Source organism: Phalacrocorax aristotelis, chromosome 8, assembly GCF_949628215.1.
Source record: "Phalacrocorax aristotelis chromosome 8, bGulAri2.1, whole genome shotgun sequence".
NCBI classification, from domain to species: domain Eukaryota; kingdom Metazoa; phylum Chordata; class Aves; order Suliformes; family Phalacrocoracidae; genus Phalacrocorax; species Phalacrocorax aristotelis.
Window position 1 is genome coordinate 22034514 of NC_134283.1, and position 24241 is coordinate 22058754.

Here is a 24241-nt window from a genome sequence, read left to right on the forward strand (position 1 = left end):
CCCCTTTACCCTCCGTTCCCTCGGATAGACGAACGGAGAAGTTGGCCAATGAGGGAGCGGCGCTGGCTCCGATTCGCCTAATAGAAGCGGAAGCAGCGGTGGTGGGGGTGGGGCGGCGCGGCGCGGCGCGGAGCAGAGCAGGGCGGTTGGGTCTGCTGGCAGGTGAGCTGAGAGGTGGTGGGGTCCTGTTCGGCCCGGCCCGGCCCGGCCCGGCCCGGCCCGGCCCGGCCCAGCCCAGCCCAGTGTTCCCGAGCACCGCGAGCGCGGCTGGGCCTCTGCAATCGGCCGCTGGGCTCTCTTGGTTCCCTCGGGGCCGGGCGGTGGGAGGCCCGTTGATAGCGGCCCCCTCCGGGTGATGGCGGTCTCCGGGCTGAGAGGCGGTGAGGCGCCGGCGGGGAGGTCGGGGATGGCGTCCCGAGTGCGTGGGGCTCTCCTCTCTCCCGCCCCGTTTATGTGAGTGGCTCTTAGTTAAAATAAGAGAGCCCTGTAAAAAGCCAGAAATAAAACCATGCTTGTGGAGCGTGCACTTAATTTTGGGTGGCGTTTGGGTTTTTTTGGTTGATTTTATATTACAGTAGGTGCAGTATAACTCCTGGAGATACAGAGCAGGGCCTGGGTTTGCCTGACCGCGGTGAGGAGGCCCTCCACAAGAGGAGGCTTGTGCTTCAGCTTTCTGGTTAGTGTCGCAGAGGCCTCTGCGAAGCTGCCTGCTGCACCACTTCGCCAACTCTTGTGATGTGACAGCAACTCTTGGGTTTTTCTCATCTGAGCCCAAGAAGCTTGTTTATGGAGAGCTTCCATCTGCTGGCTCCTCTGGCATCTGCTGCATGGGCAGCTGGCTGTCTCAAGGAAGCACTGGCCTTTGCCTCCTTCAGGAAGACTCCAAGATTTAATGGTGAAAATGCCAGTATTCATGTCTCTTTTTTTAAATTAAGAAATATGTAGGCTTAGTTAACCCACAATGGTGATTGTATTTTTAAGTCTCACAGTTAATTTATAGGAAAAATAAGGATCTGTTATGCTTATAGCTGGCAATTTTATCACGAATGTGAGTTTAGTGCTAGAGAAGTAGTACTTGATCATTGATTACTGGTATGTCTTGACTGTATGACTGTTCTGGTGGGAGGTGGCACTCAACATCTATTTTTGGGCTAACTTAGGCTGAATTAGTAATTAGCAGTTTCTAGATTAGAACTTCTTAAAAGATCTGTAAAAATATGTGAGCATATGTCCCCCTCTAGTAATTGCTGTATATGTTTTCTAGTTATGCTTTGTACTAAAAGCAGCCAGTCTGTTGGCACAGTGTCTAGCCTAATAAGTTTTGGTGTGTGCTTTGGGCTCTTAAGTAATGCTTAAGGTCTGCAGTTCCCAAGGCCTTTCAGGTTTATGACAGTTTATGTTTTCTTTGAGAATGTGAATGACCTTCAGCAGCTTGCAGCATTTAATCCACACACCTTCTCCGAGAAAGGATTATTTTTTTTTTACTTTGGCACACCTATTTATTCGATTAATGAAATAATCTTGAACTTGTTTCTCTTGTAAGCCTGCCTGTAGAACACGGTGACTAAAGTGCCCTAATTTGGTGGTTGACAGCAGCATAATAATTAGCAATGCACAGGCTGTTGCCTCCTCTGTTTTCCTTCCAAACCTAAGGTAGTACTTCAGTTTAGGAGGTAACCTGAAATCTTTATCCCAAAGATGGTTGCAGGGCAACCATCCTTAAATAATATATGTGAGGTTTTACTGCAAATTCATGTTTATTTAGTCTCAGGCTGAATATGGATCCACAAACACTGATGCTGGAGGTGACTTGCTACCCAGCACGTGTCAATTGTGGATTCTGCTGCGATACCCTTTCTGGGTTGGCACAGTGCTTGTGAATATAAAGTAACTGAAAGGCCTGTTAAGTGAGCTGTGGGAAAGGGTTGCAGTGATCTGTTACTGTAATGGATTTTTATTCAAAGAGACTTGGAAAATAAACCCACCTCCTGAGAGCAATGCGATGGACAAAGAACTGCATTGTACAGCTTGTTTCTGGCTGTGTAAGTGGGTGTCAGTGCAGTGCTGCTCACCATGGAGAATCTCTAGAATATATGGAAACTGCATTCTCCAAGATCCATGCGAAATCCTTAGCATTCCATATTCATCCAGAGGCTTACTTAAGCCAATTTTGCAACGTGCCTTTGGTGCTAGCTGCTGTTGAGCCAAAGGCTTTGAGTCCAGGACTCTGGGAGGGCACTGCTTGCTATGCCAGCTCACATTCCTCTGTCAACTTGAGATGGTTTAGCTTTGCTGCATGTCTAAGGCGAAAGCACAAATTGTCTCTCAAGTCTGAATTCCAAAGGCTTTTGTAGTCACTGACTGCAGCACCTGATTCTTGCCATTGTCAGGCTAGAATCAGGGCGGAAGACTTGTAAATGCTAGTGTTTTTTTAACTCTTCACAGAAATGGCTCAAGAAGAGATGGAAGTTGATCTCCAGCAGGCGGCTGGCTACTCTGTAGAGAACCTCAGGACGTTTTTCACCGAGCCCTCTGGTTATGCTGTGCTGTCATCCCATGCTTCAGTGCTCAGTGAAGGAGACAGCATTACAGTTCTCCCTGCTGATGACGCTGTTGTCATACCAAATGCTGACACAACAAGAGAAGCGGCTGCTGAGCCTGAGCCACAGTTGAGTCCTGCCCTGGCTCTCAACAGACTGCAAAGGCTGCAAGGGGTGTTTGATCCGTATCGGCCGTTGCCTGTGCCGCAGGTCACACAGCGTCTGCGAGTCACGAGAGCTCGCAGGCAACAGAGAATTGGTGGTTCCCAGAGGACTGTCAGTGCCAGGTAAAGCAGAAATGAAATTGGATCTGAACTGTACTCTTATCAAGTCTGGCATCAGTTTAAAACTGCCTTGTCTCCTGGCTTATAGAGCCCAGCTCAGTCCAGGTGTGTGGTTGTGGCCAAATTCTGGGCAGCTCACATACCATTTAAGCTTGATAATGGCACGGTGCTTTCTGATCTCTTCCGGCAGGATCTTTGCTCTTTTTGAGCAAATTCCCGTTTCTTATGTTGGCAGTGGTGGTGTTGACTTCTGAGCCCTTCTATACTTTCCATGTTGCTTGCAGAGCTTCTGCTCACACTGTTCCCTCTGCTCTGCCAGATTCCTGTTGGTGCTCCCTGCAGCAGTGTTGACACTTGGCAGTTCCAACCAGCATTTAGCTCAGAGGAGCTTGTGCTCTGTTTTGCATTTCACCTTTGATTTGTGGATTGCCTGATTAGGTTTTCTGGTGACAATTGCTGCAGAAACATTCACAAACGTGCAAACTAATATTTTTCTGTAGGTTTTTTTTTTTTTGTTACCTCCAGGCACGGAAAATAAAAATTCTGTGTTTAATAACATTTGTGATGTGTTTAAAGGGTGGTGAGTGGGGATGCTCTCCAGCTAGAAAGAAATCCCCGTTTCTGGTTTGTTTGGGTTTTGTCTCATCTTTGTAGCTTCTGTAAATGCCAAGGGTGAAATTGTAATTAATGGGAGCATTGCCTTTAAATTCAGCGAGACCAAGAACTACTCTCCTTCCAGATGATTAAACATAACTGTACTGTTTGCCCTTGGATTGCATCTGAAGGTCACGGTAGTTCTTGGGGCTAGAAGGCAACCTGACAAACTTCTGCTTTGAATCTGAAGGATAATTGAGTTGGTAGCTGAACTGATCGGGGGAGAGGGGAGGATGTTTCTATCCAAGGATGAAGTTCCAGTAGAAAAGAAGAGGGAAAGTAGAAAGACTGGGCACAGAGTAGTCAATGGAATGAGGCTCTGGTACAAACCTCGTCTGCCTAATATTACCAGCAGCTGTGGGAACCAGGTCTGGGTTAGAGTTGGAGGTACCAATTAGAGGATCCTTATGCTATTGGTGAACAACACTTCTTTGCTTTCCTTCTCCCTCCAACCCCACCCCCACCCCTACCCCAAAGGAAGACTATAATTGTTGTTAAGAGAATGAGATTTTCTTTGAGCTGAGCAAAATGAGTGGTTGCTGGATGGTACCACTGATTATTCATGAAGTGGGCAATTGTGTGGGATTGCCCACTTACCAGAGAAAGGCTGTCTTGATAACTTTGCCCTCCTGTTGCAGTCAGAGCCTAGGAATTTTACTGCAAACAAGCATGGAGAAACATGCTGAGTCTTTCCTTTACATCAAATAACTGTGGTTTTTATTTCTTGTGTTTCTGGACTCAGGACAGCATTGGACAGTTACTTTCAACTCAGCAGGACCCAAGAGCCAGCTACAGGACCAGTTCCACATCTGGATCCCTTGCATATTGCAAGGCCCAGCCAGGAACACAGCTCAGATGAAACCATAGAAGTGAGCAACTCTGACAACAGCACCTCGGAGGAGGAGGAAGCAGTGGAGGCTGCACCACTGCTGTTACCATCAGCCCAGGAGACACCTCCAGCAGCTAGCTCAGGAGGTTTGTGCTATATTTGAGCTGTGTAGAGGCTTATTTCAGAAACTCGTCTTGCTGCTTTAAAATTCAGTGGGGAAATTTTTGAGCTTCACAACAGTGCTAAGAGAGCATTATGCCCACAGCTGACGGGAGCGGGTTGCTACCACAAGGCTTTCTGGCAAGCAGTTCCTAAGAGCAGTAGCAGCAATGGGTGATTGCTGCTGTAATGCTAAATACAATCTTTTTGCTGGATGCTGCTTGTGCCAAATCCTGGAAATGTTCAGAATAACTTCAAATTTGGCAATTATTACTTAGCACACTTTCGCTGTTGTATGTTATCAAGGAGTATTGTTGAAGACATCAAGTCACATCTCTGGAGATCAGCAGTGCTTTCAGTTTTTGGAGAAGGATCAGATCTAGTTGTTTTTTTTTTTTAATTACTTGCGGTTTCAGTCTGCTTCGTTTTAGATGTTTTCATTCTTGTAACTTGTGACACTTAGCTGAGGAGGTAGAGATACTTAGGACAGTGGGCTTTTCATTTGTGTCTTTCTTTTCTTGGCTTTTTTTTGGCTCGCAATATGTTATCCAAACTCGTGTTCACAGGCTGCCACACACTTCAGTGACGTTGTTTGTGATGAACATACGCGATTGATGTCAGAGTGACAAATAGTTAACTTGCTAATCAAGGTTATTGATGCCTAGAGAATATGAGAACAAGATTATTTTATTTTTTTTTTTTTACCTCAGTCTCTAAGGAATGTCCTTATGCTTCACTCTCTGCCCTAAGCTTTGGTTTTGGTTGGCCAGCCCACCTTGACACCTTTTTTTGAGGGTACATCCATGAGGTGTCTTTTGACCAGATTCATTCCTCTTGCTCTGAGCTGGTCTTACACGTGACAGGAGCTCAAGCTGTTAAGTGCTGTCTAATATTGCATGAACATATGCTCTCTGTTGGGTTTTCTGGCATCCCCTTGTCTTTTTTGCTTATATAAGCGACTGGTTCCTGTTCAGCCCTGAACCATAGAGGCTGAACACTTTATTGAGGTTAGCCAGGGTTAGGTGATGCCTCTCCACTGGATCAGGAATATCTGCCTCTAATACTAATCATGGCTAATAACTTGTTTTGTCAGGAGATGGGAGGAGATGATGACTTCTGCTCCTTTTTTAGTATGCTAGGGCATCCAAACGTAGTGTTTCTGTGTGCCCATGTGTCAACAGAAGGGCTAACAGAGGCCTGCTACAAAAACATATGGGCCAGCAGAATTGATAGTTCAGATAAGCAGTTTTCCAGCTGGTAGTTAAGTCAGGGTGAATGGACAGATAGCATATGGTAAATGCTTTCTTGGCACATGAAATATGCATGCTTAGATCCCTTGGCAAAATAACTGCTGCATATTGGTGTCTGTCTTTTGTCCAGGCATTATTAGAGGCAGGGGTGTAACCTTACATCAGCCTAACTCTAGACCTATATGCAGGTATTCTTATTTCCAGCAGGTCAGAAAATCCTGATAATAATGGCTGTCTTTAAAAACCTCTCCTTTTTCACTGAAACTCTGCTGCCTTTTATAAAAGAAAACATAAAGTTCTTTAGTGCTACTGTTGGTGACTAGAAGGGCTTACACACAAACCGCCTGACCTTCGGCACCCAGGACACTGATCTGAAGCTTTGTATCTAATCTGTGCTGTTGCTGCACTGCTTACCTTGTGCCCCAATGGTTTCAGATCAAGTCAAGTTGGACTTCCTTTTCCCCTGTTAGGTGTCAGTTCATTTAAGCAATGCTTTCTTTAGTTTCCAGTCAGGTCCAAGCAGAGCCACCCCAAGCTTTGTCTCAAGCTTCTGCGGAACACAGTAGTCATGGAGATGAAGAGGCTGAAGTCCAGCAAAAGCAGGTAAGGAGACCTAAATTCTTTAGGAGACAGATTAAGTATGGTAAATGCTGCATTTGTCTAAAAAAGTTCATGTGTTTGGTTTTGTTGTTAGCTTTTTTCTTTTTTAATTTTTAATCCTAGAGAACTCCACTAAAGAAACTGGAGCCATCAGTTCCTGTTGCACCGCTGGATGAGGAAGAAGGGGATACCTGTGCGATCTGCTTTGAGCAGTGGACCAATGCTGGGGACCACCGTCTCTCGGCATTGCGGTGTGGGCACCTGTTTGGTTATACCTGCATTGAAAGATGGCTCAAGGGGCAGGGAGGGAAGTGCCCCCAGGTAAAATGTACATTTATGTGCACTGGAACAACTTGCTATCTAGTAACTTCTGCTACAGTTGCTTGCTGCATGGAGCAGTTGTACTGTACCTTTGCCTGCTGCCGCAAATAAGAAAAATCACCATTATTTTGATGTAACTAGGCCAGGAACAACTAGCACTGCTTTAAAGCGAGGATTTCGGCTTGAATTTTTCTCCTGAAGCGGACCATTTGTGAGTAGTAACTTGGAAGTTTGGGAGTTCAAGTGCTAAACCTGTAATTGGTTTCAGAACACTGCACTGTGGTCCTGGAGTGTGGGAATGGCAGACAGATTCCTAGAAGCAATTAACAAAACATAAAGAATATGTTTTTGGACAAGAAATCTGTTTTAGAATTATTTTCAGGTGGTTAATTTTCTGTTTTGAACTGCGTCTGCTTTTGCAGCCTTTAAGCAGATCAGGTTGTTTAGGTAGCTTTCAGAGAGTGAACTGTGAAACAAGCTGCATCATTTAATGTCTATTTGCGAGTGGTAGATCCTCTTTTTGGTTTTGTTTCCATGGGTAATATAGATCTCTTTCAATTAGGTCTACATCTCTCTGTGATGTGCTTCCATTCCTTATTGCTTTTCTCCAGAAAGTAATGATGACAAAAAATAGGTCAACAAGTACCTTGCAAATAGGATTCAGTTCTGCCACTTTCCAAATGGGTGGCTGGAAGCCCAGGGTTTCTTTGGCTTTGTCATTTTGAGAGCTTCCATGCTCTTGCTTGACTTAGTGCAGGATTCCCTCCTTTCAACAAGAAACTTTGTGTTGATATGCGCTGTGATTAAACCTAAAGAATCACTGTTGCCATAGCAAAGGCCCAAACTTTATTTTTCTTATCCCTGACAATTCTGTGTAAGCTTTTCTTCACCCAATCCAGATCTGGACAGGATTCCCAGAGACCTTCCCAGCATCTTTGCTGTTTGGAATTTTGTGACTGCTTTCTTCTTGAACCCTAAACAGCTCGTAAGGGGTGGTTGCTCCTCTTCTAGTGATGTAATTACCAAAAATTTCCTGAAAGAACTTCTTGCTCTGGAGGGAACCTTGCAGCTAAATCATCTTCCCTTCATTTTCAGTCACTGTCCTTTGTGACTGAGCATTCTCTAATTGAATAGCACAGAGCTGCTGTGTGTGGTGCTCTGTATACTAAGTGGCTTGAGTGCAAGTTACTGTGAAATTGCAGCACTCCTGATCCTGCCAGTGACAGCTGCTGGCTGCCAGGAAAGCCATCTTGGCCACTTACTGCTCTGCAAGGCAGCCCTTTACAAAGGGAGGGGAGTTGTCTCATCAGAAACTGCTGCCCGTGATATCTTTGTGCTACTAAATAATAGAAGTCTGCATTTAAAGCGCACGTAGCAATTTAATGTTCAGCATAGGTTACTTGATCTGAGTATTCACTGCCTCTTTTCTGATAAACAAAGCCTATTTGCAAAACAGTAAGCTTGCAGATGCCATAATTTCTTCCAAGTCCCAATTCAGGGAGGTATTATCCCTTCCTTTTAAGGTGAATCTAAAGTACTAAATGGTCACAGCCAGATGCACAAAACTATTGAACTCTCTGACTCTCTGTGTATCACTGAAATCAGTGGGATGTCAGTGTTTCACACTGGCACTGGAATGGAATCTATAAAAATGGATTTGGGCCCACATGATTTGATCGAGGAAATATGGTATGTAAATAATAGAGTTGGGAGTATACTCAGGGGTTACCAAATTGTTGTCTGTTGCCCAAGCAGCCAGTCTCAATATTTTCAAAATAGAAGTTGGGCTGGTGTTTTGTTTCAGATCTTTTTTCTCCCCCTTTGTCTGTTTTAGTTATGGTTTTTGGGGTTTTTTTTTGGTCCCTGGAACTTACCTGACCATGCTACATTGGTGGTGCTTTAGCAGAACCAATTTAGTGGGAAGCAAGGGGATGCATTATGAAAGGTGCGATAGGATGCACGACCTCAACTGTTGTTGCAGCTCCAATTAGAGGAGCTCTGGTGTCAGTCTGAAAGAGTGTCTTGCAAATATGCTGTGGTATGCTCATGTTTTTGTGGACTTGTTCTTAAGTAGACAACCCCTCCCTTCAGAGATATAAGGATTTTTCAAAGTAATGCCTTTCAACTTGTAGGGATGCATAGTTCAGATAGCTAAATTCTTGTGGATGAACTGAACTTGTCTTTTATTTTAGTGCAATAAGAACGCGAAACGTTCTGACATCGTGATACTGTATGCTCGTACTTTGAAAGCGCTGGATACCAGTGAACAGGAACGCATGAAAAGGTATGGAGTCTCCACGTAGGTACAACCTTGCTGACTGACTGCCATTGAAAGCTGCAGTCTGGCTTCTACTTCTTGCTTTAATTTCCTGTATTGTCTAAAGCAATTTGTGCATTCCCTTGGGTTATCCTGACTATGGCTGGCTTAACAAACCGAGGCCTTGCTCAGTTGCATGTGTCTTACTTGGAAGGAGAGTTTTCTTTTGGAAGAGAATCCTTGAGTTTGCTCTTTGCAACACTGTAATAGCAAAAGCTATCTTGCGCTGTATCCCAAAATGTCATCACGGGAGAGCATGCAGAGTTGTTGCCAAAAAGCCGTATATTGCTAATTCATCATTAGATGAGAAAAGCAAGTCATAGTTAGAAATGCAAGGGGCGTGAATCGCTGACCTTTTCTGCCATCTTTTCTGCATGAATTAAACAGAGTAGTGTCTCATATGAATCACTTTCCATCTTGCTTTGTCACACTCTTCATGTAGCTTTACTTAAAGGTCAGCAAGCATTCCTATGACTCTACTTTCCCCCTCCAACTTAAATGTAGACTTTTTTATTGAAAAAAGGAAAAGCAGGTATGAAGATGGGGACTAATTTATTTTAGGTAAAATACTGTCACAGATACTATTCTGAAATTAAAAACCTGTAGATATCAGAGTTCCCCTGAATCTTTTAGTGAATAGAATTTAATTGGGGTGGTCTTCACATGTCCCTAACTATACTGCTGTTCTTTCAATGCAGTCTTTCAACAGAAACCTCACTATCCTGTTAATTGTTAATCAGAAATGATTGAGGAGTAACTGTCACAAAGGGAAAATACCTCTTCTGTCCAGATTGCTGCTACCTGATGGTGTTTGAACTGTACCTTTAGAAGGATCACACATCTTTTATGGGGTCGATGCTGCAAAACAAATGATAAATAAGATCGATCATCCCCCCCCCCCAAAAAAAAACAGAAGACATTTGGGTGTATAAATCGTGTTATCTCTCACAGAGAGGTAGTTGTCTAACTGCTGCTTGTGTCTCAGGCTCTCGTTGCAGCCCTTTCCCACTTGCCCTACGCCTCCTCTGCCTCTGGTTTTGTTGGGAGGCAGACAGCAATGACCGCCTGTCAGTCCAGCTGAGTTGCTGGCAGTGGCTGCTTTGTGGCACACAGCCACAAGTGGAGGACAAATGCGAATGCTGCTGCATGCATCAATGCTGTTTACACATAGCCTTGAATTAGGTTTAAGTTCATGGGTTTTGTTCTTCACATTCAGAAAAGCCAGCCTTCAGGCTCCAGGTACTTGTGTGAAGAATGCATTTGCGATGGTTAAATAAAATATTTCCCATTTTCTTCTGCAGCAAAAAAAATTATGTGAAGACACTGTAGGGAGTTGAGAGAGGTCTGTGGTTGGTAAACATGCAAGGCTAGGTCTGTATATTTAGAAGGTAATTAGCCAAGCTAGATCTCCCTGCGCCTGAGCTACTGAAATAACTTGAATATTGCAGCTTTTGAAGGTGCAGAAATGCATTCAGAATGCAGCGGTCAACATTCTAGACCAAATATGCAGATACTTTTAAGGAATACTGGTGTTTCTCCTCCGTCTTTATTCCTTCATATGCAAAGCATATACAACAGGGAAATTGAAGTACGTTACCAAAACTGCCACTGCTAAATTGTAGGCTCAAGGTGAGGTAGTAAGTATGGCTTTATTAAGGGCATTCACAGAGAATTTGTCCGTATCTGTCTGTTCCTGATACAGCTATATTTCCTGAAATACAAAATTAGTTACTGGTAGTAGAAACAAGCTTGAAGATCTTACTGTGTTATGACTTGCTGTGTTATTGACACGGTATGTTACATGGATGTTGATGGTATAGAATTTGCAGGACTATTTCTGTAGGGAAAAAAATGAAACTGATTTCACTTTTACTCTCATCTAAATTAGCACGTTTGGAGAGAGTGAGGAGAAAGGCTGCTGTGAGTGAGTCATCCAGTGCAATTTCATAACTGAGAGCATCTGGAGGTGAATGTACTGGATGAGTGCGATACCAGATTTTCTGTTACTTTTAAATTTACCTGAATAGGAGCTGTGTTAGGATGAAGTCTGGAGATAGGAGTTGACAGCCCAGAGAAGCATGCTAAGTATTACCTAGTCCTGAGGATTGCTTTTCTCTCATTCCTCCAGCTCTCTAGAAAAGGAGCAGATATTGCGGAGACAGGCAGAACTGGAATCTGCACAGAGCCGTCTCCAGCTGCAGGTTTTGACAGATGAATGCAGCAAACTCCGCAAGCAAGTTCAGGTGAGTCTTACGCTGCTAGTACACAGACGATTTCCTCTCTCTTCAACCTGTCTTTTGCATGTTCCCTTAGAGGAGAAAAGACAGGCTTCCAGTTTTAATGAGCAGCAAGATTTAGTAAACTGAGGTGGTGAATCATCAGGAGTAACCTAAACATCCCAGGCTGGCATATTCATGTATACTACATAACACTGACCTTCTGGGTTTTGTTTTTTTTGGAGGTTTTTTTGTATGCTTCTAAGACTTAATCACAGTTGCAAGTACAGCTTAGCAGTATAGTTTTTTGGCTGCTGGTGTTGTAGGCTGCTCAGGTTTTGTGGTGCCTGGAAAGGCCCGGTAATCCAGCATCAAACTTATTCTAATCTTTCTCTTAGCTGCATCAAAATAAGCTTTGAAAATCTCTGTAGTAAACCTGTGATGGGACCTATTACCACTAGTTAGTCAAGAGCCTTTGAGAAGTAGTTCGTGAAGAGGCATGGCTGTTTGCAAAAACAAAAGAAAACAACAAAAAACCCTGTAATTTTTTTTGTGAAGGTCAGTCAACATTCTACTTAAGCACCTTCTGGTACTGTGAGACCTGGCCTGTCAATAGGGTGGGCTGTACACATGGGCTGAATGGCTGCTAAGAGGCACCTCTGTTCCCTTGGAATACAAATTACTGAAAATAAATGACTGATTGCTAAATGACTGCTTCCTTTCTGGCTCATGCAATACTGCAATATTTTGTAATCTGTTGCAGCTGCTTTTGCAGGATTCCTGTAAATTGTGGGCTTTACTGGGGCTTCCAACTGTGATTTATCTGGCATGTTCCACCACTGCTAAGTTGTCCAATAACCCATCTCACAGCCAGTTTGCTGCTTTTTTTGTTGTATGAAGTAGATGATATCTGATCTCTTACTCTCTAGAAACTCGCCTATTTTTATACTTCTGGATTTTTTTTTTTATAGCCTTGGCTATTCATGTCTGTACGTTAAGCAACGTCCCCTGTGCTGAAGTCTTCCTGTGTGATGTAAGATGAGGCTTTATAAATTGCTTGCCTAAATTCTTGCATGAAGCTGTATGCTCAGCAGAGCTAATAAGAAAATTGGCCCAGTTTAAGCTTTGGCTTAAGAAAAATGTGAATAAGATAAAACTGCAGGTCCATAATGTCTTCCTGCAATTCTTTTTGGTGTGAAATGATAGAGTATCCAGTCTAACTGAAGTGCATGTTATAAAGATTAAGTATCCTGTGTTCTTTAAGCTCTGTTTCAGTATTTATACTGCATTCATCACTGTCCTGTGGTGGTTAATGTGAATGCTGGAAGCAATTTTCAGGTCCTCGTTTATACTATGAATAAACTGACAGTAAAACAATTCGCTGGGGAGTTGAAAATTAGCAGGAAGTCTGGAATAAGTCTAAGTCATTTGACTGTATTTTCAGCCTAGGCCTAATGGGTTGCTTTACTAGATGACCTCTTGTAAGACAAGGAACTACTTGCATAGAATCGTTTAGGTTGGAAGGGACCCTTGCTAGGTAACTTCAGCGTTGGTCTGGGTTCCTCAGGGCAGTGTCACACCAGGTGTTGAGTGTATGCAAGCAGAACGCACAGCCTCTCTGGGCATCTTCTTGTTTGACCACCCTCATTGAGACTTTTCCCACCCCCCCTAACATCTAATCTGAATTTGCCTTGTTACATCTTGGGTCTGTTGCCCTGGTCCTTTTAGCAAGCAATGTTACTGATGGCACAAGAAAACATGTTTAATCGGCATACAAAGCTGTAAGTCAATATAGAAAACGAAGTGCTGTGGGATTACAAAAGAAATGCATTAAATGTCCGTGCGCTCAGGGGGACATCTGGTATGCAAAGTTCAGTTGCACAGAACTTTATTGGAATAGTTAGCATGTTCATTGGTTGCATACAAACCTTCGTGTCTGAAGTCTTCAGGAAAGCAAATGCCATTGGTTCCCCCCCATAAGTCACTATGTGAACCCTTTTTTATTTCTAATGTGCTGGAGAGGTGTGCCTCATCAGCAGTCGTGTCACTAGTTATGACCTTTTCTTAGGTTTGTATGCATTTTTCCCACTCTTGTCCATTAACAATCCTGTCTGTTGTAGTTTGGTATTGAAGTGTTTAAGATGATTGAGGCTAGAAAAGGGTTGGTTTTTTGTCTTTAGCTATATGCAAATATATAACAAAAGGAACTTGAGGGGAGAGAGGGTAGGTAGCTAACTAAAACTCTGGAAGAAAGCTCTCGACAGTGTTTCTATGTGTTGAACCTGCAGTGTGTGCTGTGCTGAGCTATATGCTACACACTGCATGGCAGGTTCAGGCTTGCGTTTTGGAAGCAGTGCTGCTGAAGCCTTACTTTCGCCTAAAGCCTTTTCTTTGTGAGCGCAAAGAACTTGGGAATCAGGTTTGAGTTACTGCAGTACTCGTTCTGAGTCTGCCAAAAGTATCAATAAAGTTTAGTTAACAATAAGCAAACCATCTCTAGCTTCTGGCATTAATGCCACTGATCGACTTGTGTAGCAAACTCATTTTTGCAAGTGGGAAACAGTAGCTCTGTTTGCATATGGAGCAGTAAAAGGAGGGCCAGCCGGGAAATGCTGTTGTGAAGAGGAAAGTGAGTGTAACTGTGAGCCTTGCAGAGGTCAGTTTATATTGCTCAATGTACTGGAAAAGCTTTTTTAAATAGTATTTTCAGAGCATCCAGAAAGAATTGGATGGCAAAATACCAATTAAAATGTGTGAACCTAGCACTTTTAGAAAAATTTTAGGCTAATGGTTTTATTGCATAAATATCTTTCATCTTTGTGACCTTTGTATTCACCTCCTGTTGATGTCTGGGGAAGATCTAGAAGTAAGTAAAACCCAATATTTCATTCAGCTGTTGCTTACAGTGAGGCTGAATAAGAATGCTCTGTGTCCCTTTGACTGAATTTGAACCTGAACCAAAGGAAGGTGGAATGCTTGTAGTCCTGCACCATAGCTTGAGGTTGTACAGTCACGTGTTTATTCAATGCAAGATGTGCAATTTCACAATTTTTGTGCAAAATGAAAAAAAAACGTTTGCTTTGCAAACTGCAAAGCCTGGGGCTGTGTAGCACAAGACAGTGGGTGTGACTTCTGTAAGAGGTTTGTGGGAGCACAGCCAGAGAGTGACAGTCATCTGATAACTGCCTTTGTCTTTAAAGCTTTGGATTGGCTATTAAGCCTGTAACCTAATCCTCAAAAGAAAACTGGTCTGAATCTGTTGTACCTGGTGTTTTCCTTTCCTGTTCATTGTGCTCTCCTGCTTCCACTTCTCATGCGTACTCCTCAGGAAGACTTCTGCTGTACATCCTCTTCTTTCCCCAACCTGTGTGCCTCTGTTCATCCATCACAATGACAAGCTGAAATCTAGGAGGCAGTCTTGGTGTGTGCAGAGAGACAGGCATGCCCTTGAGGCCCTTAGTCAACACTGGGCATTAGCAAAACTCTGCACGCATCTTCAAGGAAAGTAGAGGCTTTACACTACCAGAAGAGTGTTCTTTTGAGCACAGTTGTGGAATTTGTTCTGCAGTGCAACATTTTTAATCACTTTGGTAACGTGACTCCAGTAAGACCACCTGATTCTGCTGGGTTTGAGCACTGTATTTAAATGTAAACATTGTATTAATTGTCCTTGTAGCTTTAATTGCCTGGTTTCCTTTTTAATAACTCATGTAAAAATTGAATGTTGAGTGCAGGTGACAGGGAGAGTTTTGTGAACTCTGGAGAGCAACAAATAATTTTAACCTCTTCTGACCCTCAGTGGTGGTATCCTCCTGCCTTTTAGAGATAACGAGCTTATTAGGCTTTTGATTAAAAGTCACTTTCTTCTAAGTTACCTGTGTTTTCACTGACTGCTTACTGTAAGCCTGAAGGTGGGAGCTTCCCTCATAAGCATCCTAGCACAACACCACTACCACCCCACCCCAGCTTCTTCCTCCCCAGGTTGTTTTATCTTTGCTTGCTCTAATGGGATCATCTTGAATCTTCAGCTTTGATTTTTATTCCCTTGGGGAATTTGCAATGAGCTTGATGCAAAACAGATGAGACCTCTAAAATAACAGAACGTTCTCCTCTTGAGCAATTTCCAAAAGTTATAGGTCTTGATGATAACTATTAATGTAGAGATTGATCTTTGATCTTGGAGGACTGCTGCCTTTGCTTAGATGCAAGTTAAGTGGTAGTGGCTGGTTGAATATTGAAGCTGGCTGGTAGTCTACTAATATATTCACAATATCACTCTTGTGGCCCTTAATTGTTTAAAAATTACATAATATTTGAAGCATAATCTATGTTGCTCAGACAACAGAAAGCAAGTAGCAATTTTCTTAATATATACACTCCCTCTAATATCCCTGGGGTTCCGTACTGTCTGTTTTTGCCCTTGGATTACAGCAGGTTGGTCAACATGCTCTTTTGGGGGGCATCTTTAGTTGATTTGCAATATGCCGGTGCTGCCACTTGCATAGCCACTTCAACCCCGATGATCTCTGTGGAAAAAGGAATTCTAGGAATACCTTGTTGCTGATGGAAGCTGTCCTTGGCCGTATCTGCTGAGCATCCTTGAGCAGTCATCAGCTGAGGTGAAGGAAGAGCGGGGTGGTGGCAGAAAACAGGGCTAGAGCTCTTGAGTCGTGTCATTCCTGGAATTTGCTGTCCAGGGTTTACAGGAACAGGGTCATCTTCATTAGACTGACTCGTTTCCTGCAACGCCCTTTATATTGAAACTTGAGCTTTTAATTTTTTTATGGGGTGTTCTAGAAATTCTGGAAAATGGTTCTAATTGACTTTCTCTTGTGGTTTAACTGCATGTAATGCTTGGCAGTTCATTCTTTTCTAAACGGCATTGATCTGGTAATAATCGTTGCTGGCTATTACGTGTTGCCCAAGAGTCCTCTCTCCCACAGGTTCTGATACATACAATAACAGACTTTGACTATGTTGTGCCAGAACTCTCATAGCATTTTGAAGGCTTTTGTTGCTCACTGTCATAGTCAGTGGACTTGGAAATCCAGCATTTCAGGAACAGCCTGGAAATTGGAGCATATTCTTCCTCTTTATCTGAGAACAATGCACTTGTTGTTGGAGCATCTGAAACATAGCACAGTAGGTTAACCTTGCCAGTGACTCATTAAAGCTCTTTGGGTCTTTTTCTTTGCAGGAGCTGAAGGCTGTGGTGGCCCAGCACAATGTGAGTCCTTCTCAGCAACCTGGTAGCTCCCGCACCTGCCTCCCAGGCAGCCTCCCCTCCAGCCAAAGCCAGCGCAAGTACCACTTGGAAAAGGTTTTTGTGGTGTCTCAGACTGGGAACTGCAGAGTAATGGCATACTGTGACTCACTGAGTTGTCTTGTGGTATCACAGCCTTCTCCACAGTCTACTTTTATTCCTGGTAATTAAGCAAGTCAAGATTTGGGGGTGAAGGTTAAATGCATGTTCTACTTGCTCCCTGCTCCCCACCTTCTCCTGCGTGTTCTTTGTAAACTGGGAATGCTCCTAAGGCTCCCTGTAATTCATCTGGCTCCTGCACTGGTAACTTCTGCTGAGCAAGGTAGTTTGTTTTACCCCCATCACTTCTACAGCAGAATCCTAGAAGAGCATCTCTGGCTCTTCTGCTGAAGTGCTGCCTCCACAAGAAGGTAAAAAGTGTGTCTGTTACTCCTTGCAAAGGTGGGTCTTCTGAAAGAACAAGGGGCCAGCTGCGCTAGGGCGTGTGGAGACGCTTTCAGTGCTTGAGTGAGAAACATTGTTCCCCAAATTGTAGGTGGAGTGATCCACATGCAGCTGACTTGTCAATACTTTTTTTTTTAAAAAAAAAAAGGCAAAAAACTTTTAATATGAATGATAGGAGCACTGTTTCCCAGTGAGGAAATAGGAAGCCAAGAAGTCATGGGCAGCCCTGTTTCTGTCATGCTGTTGTGGCCAGGAGCAAGTGACCTGACACCTGGACCAGTGCCAACTTGCTTTTTCAATGAAATAGATGTAGCGTTAGGATTCTGAGAGAGTTTATTTGCAAAGTACTTCAGTGCTTTCTGAAAGATGAAACTTACTTTATTTGATTAATGATTTGGATATTAATACGCCTTATCTGGGCATAACAAAATTGTTTTCTGCATTCAACTGACCTTATTTTTCTGGCTTTTGGAGCCAGGGAATGAATCTCTGAATGGAGGCTTTGTGGTGACTCCTGTTGCACACAGGTTAAGTTCATCCACAAACATTCTTTGCAGTGACACTTGTTCTCTTAAATAGCAATGTAATCCTGCTGTGTGGGGTTTTATCTAGGCAAGAATGTATTTAAAGAAACTGGTTACAAGAACCTGCTGCTCTTTAGCAAGAATTATAACACTGATACCGAGTTTGCTCTTGCTGGGTGGGATCCTTAGGGATTTAGCCCTGTTGCCATTTGAACTAAAGGAATGATTTGTGGTAGTTCTTATCCAGAGCAGCACATAACTTCTACATGTTCATCCCACCATGGGGTTCAGTACAGACATTGTAATTTTGGTATAGAATTGCTAGTTGTATGTGTATGTCGCCTTATGATAACCTGCTTTATCCTTCTTCTGTGACAGGTTGTGGTGTTAAGATGATGAGCGTGGCCAACCTGAAGAGCAGTCAGTACATCCCCATCCACAGTAAACAGATTCGGGGACTGGCTTTCGGCAATCGAGCAGATGGCTTGCTGCTCTCTGCTGCTCTGGACAACACTCTCAAACTTACCAGGTGAGCCCTGCTGGGGCAGCAACCTGTCCTAGCAGAGTTTTGGTGTGTCCAGGAGGCTGGACTGGATATTGTTCTGTTTTGCTACAAGTGTCTTGCAGCGCTTGCTGTTCTGCTTTCCAAAAGAAGCTGCTAAGATGGATCAGGTCTGCATATTCTTCCTGTATGTGGGAACTAATGGAAGGGAATAATTGTTCAAGCTTTCAGACCTTTTAGGAGGAGGTGTTGCAGAGCTACTTGTCTGTGATACTTTTCCTGTGGAGAACTTGGTAGAAAACAAATAATTCAGCATGGATTGGCCAAATTGTGTTGAGAGCAAATGTAGCATAATGTATAGATGTGAAATTTACTCTCCGCTTGGTTTTCTGTTACTGCAGGGAAATGCAAAGTGTGGGAACTTGGACGGCATAAAACATAAACAAGGGGTGTTTAGGTTGGGCGCTTTCTTCCCTGCACTAAGTTGGCTTCTCTGACTTTAAACTTCTTGCAGAGCATGGAATTCAGCTGGGATATGAATGTATAGGCAGTGTTGTTGAGCATGTGCTCAACAAACACAGGTTCTCTAGAGCTAGCAGAGACTTAATTAGTCTCCCACCTGCTCCTTTATGCGGAGGCTGAGAGAAAAATGTGTCCAGTCCTGGTAGAATTTACAGCCTGCGAGTGTATTTTCTTGCTACTTTGTGCTGCTCTTCAATCTTAAGCTTAAGCTGCTTCAAAACTTGTGTGACAGTGTCACAGTGTGACTTTGGGGTTGTTTTTACTGTTGTTTTGAACCAGTCCCTCGTGTGATATCAAGCTCCCTGTTTCTCCAGCCAGGTTTGTCTTTGTGGCTGTTCCCCTTATGCTTACATGGGAGCAATTACTTGAGTCTCTGGAGTTCTGAGCATCATCATCTTCCTCAGGGAGAAACCCATGTGTTGTAAAGGATATCCAGAGTTACTTTGATATGTGCTGTCTTCAGTCTCATGCTGTTCTCAACGTGCTGAGCCTATGCTGACAACGCTGCCCTTTGCAAATACATTCTACTCTGACACCAGCTTCATCTACTGTTCTGGCTTGTGCCCCTCTGTGTATTCCTCTCTTTGTCCTTCCACAAATCAAGCTTCTAAAGAATTAACACTGTAAATGTGTTTTTAACTGTCTTTACCCCACTCACTGTCTCACTCTTGCTTAAATTGTGTTCTTTTGAGGCATAAGCACTGTTCCTCTTCTGTAAAAAAAGAGGGAAATAATTAATGAGAGATGTTAGCTGAAGGGATGAGCCCTGTGATCTCAGGAATATACAAGACTACAAGATTACACTGGAGTCACTTCCCCTAATTGTTTCCAGAAAAGTAACTTAGCTTTCTCTTTCCAGCAAGGCAGCTGAGACCCTGCTCTGAGATTTCCTTTCCCAGGCTCCAAAGATCAATCTGGGAAAAGAAGCATTGGCCTGGAAGAATTATAAATCACTTGGCAGCATCCAAGTGATTATTCTGTCTATATTTTTCAGATTCATATCTGGAGTAAAGGAGGAGTTAATTCAGAATTCAGTCTAAAGACTTCAAAAAGCTAAATTTGCTTACCTTAATTATGTTCTTTTCTCATCAGTAGATGCTTGTGCAACAGGCCAACACTCTGCTTTTCTTCTGCAGCTTGGCAACAAATACTGTGGTGCAGACATACAACGCTGGCCGTCCTGTCTGGAGCTGCTGCTGGTGTCTTGATGATACAAACTATGTCTACGCTGGACTAGTCAATGGCTCTATCATGATATATGATTTGAGAGACACAAACTCTCATGTCCAGGAACTAGTCCCTCAGAAGTCTAGGTATGGCATAAGGATTTTGCTTTCCTCTCAACTTCACTAACATGCATTAAGCCAAACGTAGCTTCTTCCATAAATCATGCAGCAATTGTAATAGTTTAAATTGTTTTATGTGAATCTCTTGTTCAAAAACTCAAATTTCGCACAGATATGAGAAGTCTCTCATAAGGTTGCATGGTATAACTTAGTACGAGCACTTGGCATCTGCACCTTTTTAAGGCACAGGGTGATCAGAAAAGGACCCACTGGTGCAGCCTAACCAGGAGAACTGGATTTGTTTTGGAGCTGGGTTTAGGATTTAATTTGGAAAGGACAAATTACAAAGGGGTGTGAGACGCTGGCACTTCAACCTCTTCAACTTAGAGAACCAAGTGCTGACTTACACACATCTGATGTGCACCATCTGATGCTTGTTTAAAACATAAGGCTCAGTAGTGTAAGTTGAATTTCATTTATGCTTGACAAACCCATTGGGGTTCCTTGCTTGAAGGACCATTTTGTAGCCTGCCTAGGCCCTTTCTTTCCAGTGTGGTTGGGGAGACAAGCTCTGAGGCGAGGCAGAACACCAGCACAGCTGCAGCTGGCAGCACTGACTCCTGCTAATCACACTTTCAGGTGCCCCATGGTATCACTCTCCTATCTGCCCCGGATGGCCTCTGCATCACTGCCTTATGGTGGAATATTAGCTGGGACCTTGGAAGGAGCCTGCTTTTGGGAACAGAAAGATGGCAACTCCTACCGGCCTCATTACCTGCCGCTGGAACCTGGAGGATGCATCGATATTCAAACAGAGATCAGCACACGACACTGCCTCGCAACTTACAGGCCTAGTATGTAATGGTGTGCATCCGCAATGCCCTTTTCACTGCTGCTCTGGCCTGCTCTTTGAGTTCAAGAGCCGCTTTGGTGCTGCGGGCACAGCAGAAATGTAGTACCTGCCCTGGCCAGAGCAATGAGCACCTGCATGTAGAGAAGGACTGGGTGAGGGTAAAAGGAGGCAGCTGCAGGGTGGTGGTGCTTGTATTCCTACAGTTAAAATTTGTCTGCAATTCAGTTTTCTAAAAGCTAACTTTTTATTTTGCTGCACAGGTAAAAATAACCCATGTGTGCGTTGTGTGATGATGGAACTGACCTGCAGCTCACTGACTGAGGGCTCTGAAGATGTGGTGTGTTCTTCTAACCCAGTTCAGACTTTCAGTGCTGGGCCCACCTGCAAGCTGCTGACGAAGAATGCCATTTTTCAGAGCCCAGAGGAGGATGGCAGCGTCTTTGTGTGTGCTGGTGATGAGGCATCTAATTCTGCCCTGGTATCTCATGTTCTTTTCAGTGTGGTGGTGGGTTTTATTGCAATTCTTAGGAGAAAAGCCTTATCAGTCACAGCATCAGTGTGTTTTGGCGAGAATTATTTTGTCCCACACTTACCCCGTGCAGGTTGGTCTGTACTTGCTATATAGCAAGTGTAACTTCCCAGTAGCTTGGGGTGCTCAATGTTAGCCAAGGTCTGTGGTCCACATCCATCGAAAGGAATGTAGGCAGTGTCCCCTGTTGTCCACCAGAGGAATGCAGTTGGGCACACTGGCACAACTGGGCACCATAACTGGTATAACGGGGACTTGGTGGGATAGCTAACATGGTAAGTGCTGGGGGAGGGTTGCTGTGGGCTCTTTAGGAATGACAGGGAAGATGAGGAGAAGGGTTGCCCTTTATAGAAAAAAGCAGCTCAGGTGGGGAGGATTGACAACAGGCTGCATGAGCCAGGGTCAGAGGAGAGGGCAGTCAGGGTGACATAACACTGCAAGTCTGTTAAAGACCATCCGAGCTGGGCGTGACAGGAGAGAAAGGGTCCTGTAACTTGGGGACAGGCTTTCCTCTTAGAGAGAGGAAGCTCTGATTTGGATGGGAGGAGAGAATCCTGCAGTCTTTGACCTCATCTGTCCCACAGCTATGGGATGCTGGAAGTGGCTCCTTGCTGCAGAAGCTGCAGGCTGACCTGCCTGTGCTGGATATCTGCCCCTTGGAAGTGAACCAAACCCACCTCCTGGCCACTCTCACTGAGAAGATGGTGAAGATCTACAAGTGGCATTGAGATTGGTTGCTCTACCTGCCAGAGAGGCTTTCCAAATATGCTGCTGATTAACCCTACACGACTGCCCAGCCCCAGACTCTGCTGCCCTGCACGTGCTGCTTACTTGAGATGGAAACCGCTATGGCACCCTCCTGGCAGTAGGCAGGAACTGGGATGTGCTGGTGCCTGGAGCAGTTCCCTTCTTCCTCCATCTTCATTTTTAGGTCTGACCTTATTTCTTCTTTGGTCAGTTTTCTTCAGTCAAACTCCACAAGCTTGCCTCAGCACAGCAATAATTTTTGGACTGTCTCTAGTGTGTGTTGCTGCACTTTTTTCCAGTGTGAATACAGCACAGGGACTTGCAAAGCTCTTTTACGAATCAACAAAATAAGAGGAACTTGAAAACCTGAGACTCCCACTGTACTTTCTCACAGAGTCCTGCTGTGATTACTAGGTGAAGAAAAGGTGGCAATATCGGCACCTCGCTAGCATTGCTGATACTCAGTGTAAAAACAAGTTCACTGCTTTAGGGAACATACTCCCATGTTTTTTTGAAGGTCAGTTGGCAGTTATTCCCTGGTGAGGACAGACCCTATTTTGTGGCCAGGGAGAGAACAGGCTTGGAAAGTCTACAGAGAACCTTTTTCTTTTGTGGTTCTCCCCCCCATGAGCTATATAATTTGCACTGTAATTCCTTAACTCTCTGCCCCTGTTTCCTTCCCTTTCTCTCTTCCCTGCTTCACTCGCAAGCAAACTTGGACAGTTTGGTTGTGGAAAATGGAGCTGGAGAAGTACAGGTAAAGAGGAGGAGATGATTCTTATACTGTTGGCTGCTGAAGTCCATGGTGTCCTTCCTTAAAGAGTGTGATGTACTGAAACAGGACGGTACCTTGGAAAGAATGCTGGCTGCTTTTTTTTTTTGATGGAATTCTGCCCCCCCCACTGCCCTTTGAGGAACTGGTGGAAACTCAGGGATTTAATTAGTTTGGTTTCACCAACCTTTTGCCTTCCTTAAACCATAGTTGCCAGCTCACCAGTGGTCACAGACAGTTTTCAGTTGTATTTGTGTGCAAATGTGCTGCAGACTCTGCTGTTTTACCTAAATCTGAGCCGATGGGGTGGGATCAAAGGTCAGGGGATGCGTGCTGGCCAGCTGGGCTCCACCCTTACCATAAATACGCTGAGGGGTGTGAGAACGTTTATCTCCAGGTCAGATTGTGAAAGAGGACTTAGGTTTCATTTTATGTTTAACGAAATCAAACTTGGAAGGATATTGGAAGCTGCAAGAGTTCCCGTGCTGGAAAAATATCCCTTGGCACACCTCTGCCTTGGGCCATGGTAAGCAGCACCCAACTTGTTCAGATTGAGTGTGCCACCACTTAAACTGACCAAACAATTTTATTTTCTGAAGTCTGGGGCTTGCACAGTGTGATCCTGTTCATCTTCCATCTTAAAAATGAGATTGAGAAGATCTCTGTTTAACTTTATATTTTTCTGTATAGTATTTTGTTCCTATATTTGTATATACTATAAAAGTAAATCATTTATAGTTATGAAATAAAACTGGTGGTGCCATACTTTAAAAATATGTCTCTGCAATACACACTGCATATTTTGTGACCATGAGCAAGCATCCCTGTATGCAGGAAAGGTTTCTTGTGTTTTGTATTGCCCCCAAGCCACACTGAGCTTCAGACTGAAATAATTGTAGGCTTTTAGTGAATGAAGAGTACTCACTCAATCACCCTGCTCGGACCAGGTGAGAAGAAAGGAAAGGGTTGAGCAAAGTCAGGCTGTGCACCTGGGACATCCTTTTGACTGGAAATAAACTCACTGATGGGAGCCTTTTTGGCATCTTAATGATCAGGAACAAAGGGTTAGTTGAAAGAATAACATTGTGAGAAGGAGCAGGCTGCTCCCTGCCACCTTAGTGCAATGAGCTGCTTGTGCTCGGCCATTTTGAGGCATTATCTGTGCTCAGTCAGCTCCAACCCATTCTTCCCACAAGAAATTCTGAAAAATGTAAACATACACAGGAAAAAAGAAATTAAAAGGCCTCTCAGCTTTTGATTTCTTAGGTAGCACTTGTTTTCTACCATATACCTCCCTACCAGAATAAGAGGTACAAACTTAAATGCTATTAAAATAATAATGGAAGATGACACTTTCATGTTCACTCTCTTTTCAAATCCAGAGTTTAAAACAGCAAAAGGTTTGAGATGTGAAGGACCTCGTAACGCTGTCCTAGTCACAGGTTTGTAGCAGGCTCCAGGAAAGAACACCTAAATTGTGTGCAGAAAGCCATCAGCATTGAGGGCTGATAAAAGGTCAAATATGTTGATGAAATTTGCTCATCTCTGTCTGAAGTCAAAGGGGCAGATGCTGGGATGGAAGGAAGGAAAAACAAGTGCCTCGGCATAATGCAGGGCAGCTGTCCTTGG

The 24241-nt window shown here is 43.8% G+C and overlaps 1 protein-coding gene across 3 annotated transcripts; it reads left to right on the plus strand.

The window, feature by feature from the left end:
• The first annotated feature begins 109 nt into the window (after nt 1-109).
• On the plus strand, nt 110-23363 carry RFWD3 (ring finger and WD repeat domain 3). 3 transcript variants are annotated; one of them, XM_075101773.1, is made up of 14 exons: nt 146-162; nt 576-676; nt 2446-2827; nt 4221-4453; nt 6219-6319; nt 6440-6637; nt 8830-8921; nt 11083-11197; nt 16368-16596; nt 17780-17930; nt 19562-19738; nt 20351-20565; nt 20825-21042; nt 21678-23363. In XM_075101773.1, exons 3-14 carry the CDS (start codon nt 2448-2450, stop codon nt 21819-21821), a joined length of 2253 nt encoding a protein of 750 aa, XP_074957874.1. In that variant the 5' UTR covers nt 146-162; nt 576-676; nt 2446-2447; the 3' UTR covers nt 21822-23363. The 3 variants fall into 3 exon arrangements, with proteins under 3 accessions (XP_074957873.1, XP_074957874.1, XP_074957872.1); XM_075101772.1 differs by lacking the exon at nt 576-676 and having other exon boundaries at nt 110-162; XM_075101771.1 differs by lacking the exons at nt 146-162; nt 576-676 and adding an exon at nt 735-895.
• The last annotated feature ends 878 nt before the right edge of the window (nt 23364-24241 follow it).

Coding starts and splice junctions, on each gene's coding strand:
- RFWD3 (XM_075101771.1), top strand. CDS start 787: ATGGAGAGCTTCCATCTGCTGGCTCCTCTGGCATCTGCTGCATGGGCA. Junction 896..2,445: donor GAAGACTCCAAGATTTAATG/GTGAAAATGCCA, acceptor AACTCTTCACAG/AAATGGCTCAAGAAGAGATG. Junction 2,828..4,220: donor CAGAGGACTGTCAGTGCCAG/GTAAAGCAGAAA, acceptor TTCTGGACTCAG/GACAGCATTGGACAGTTACT.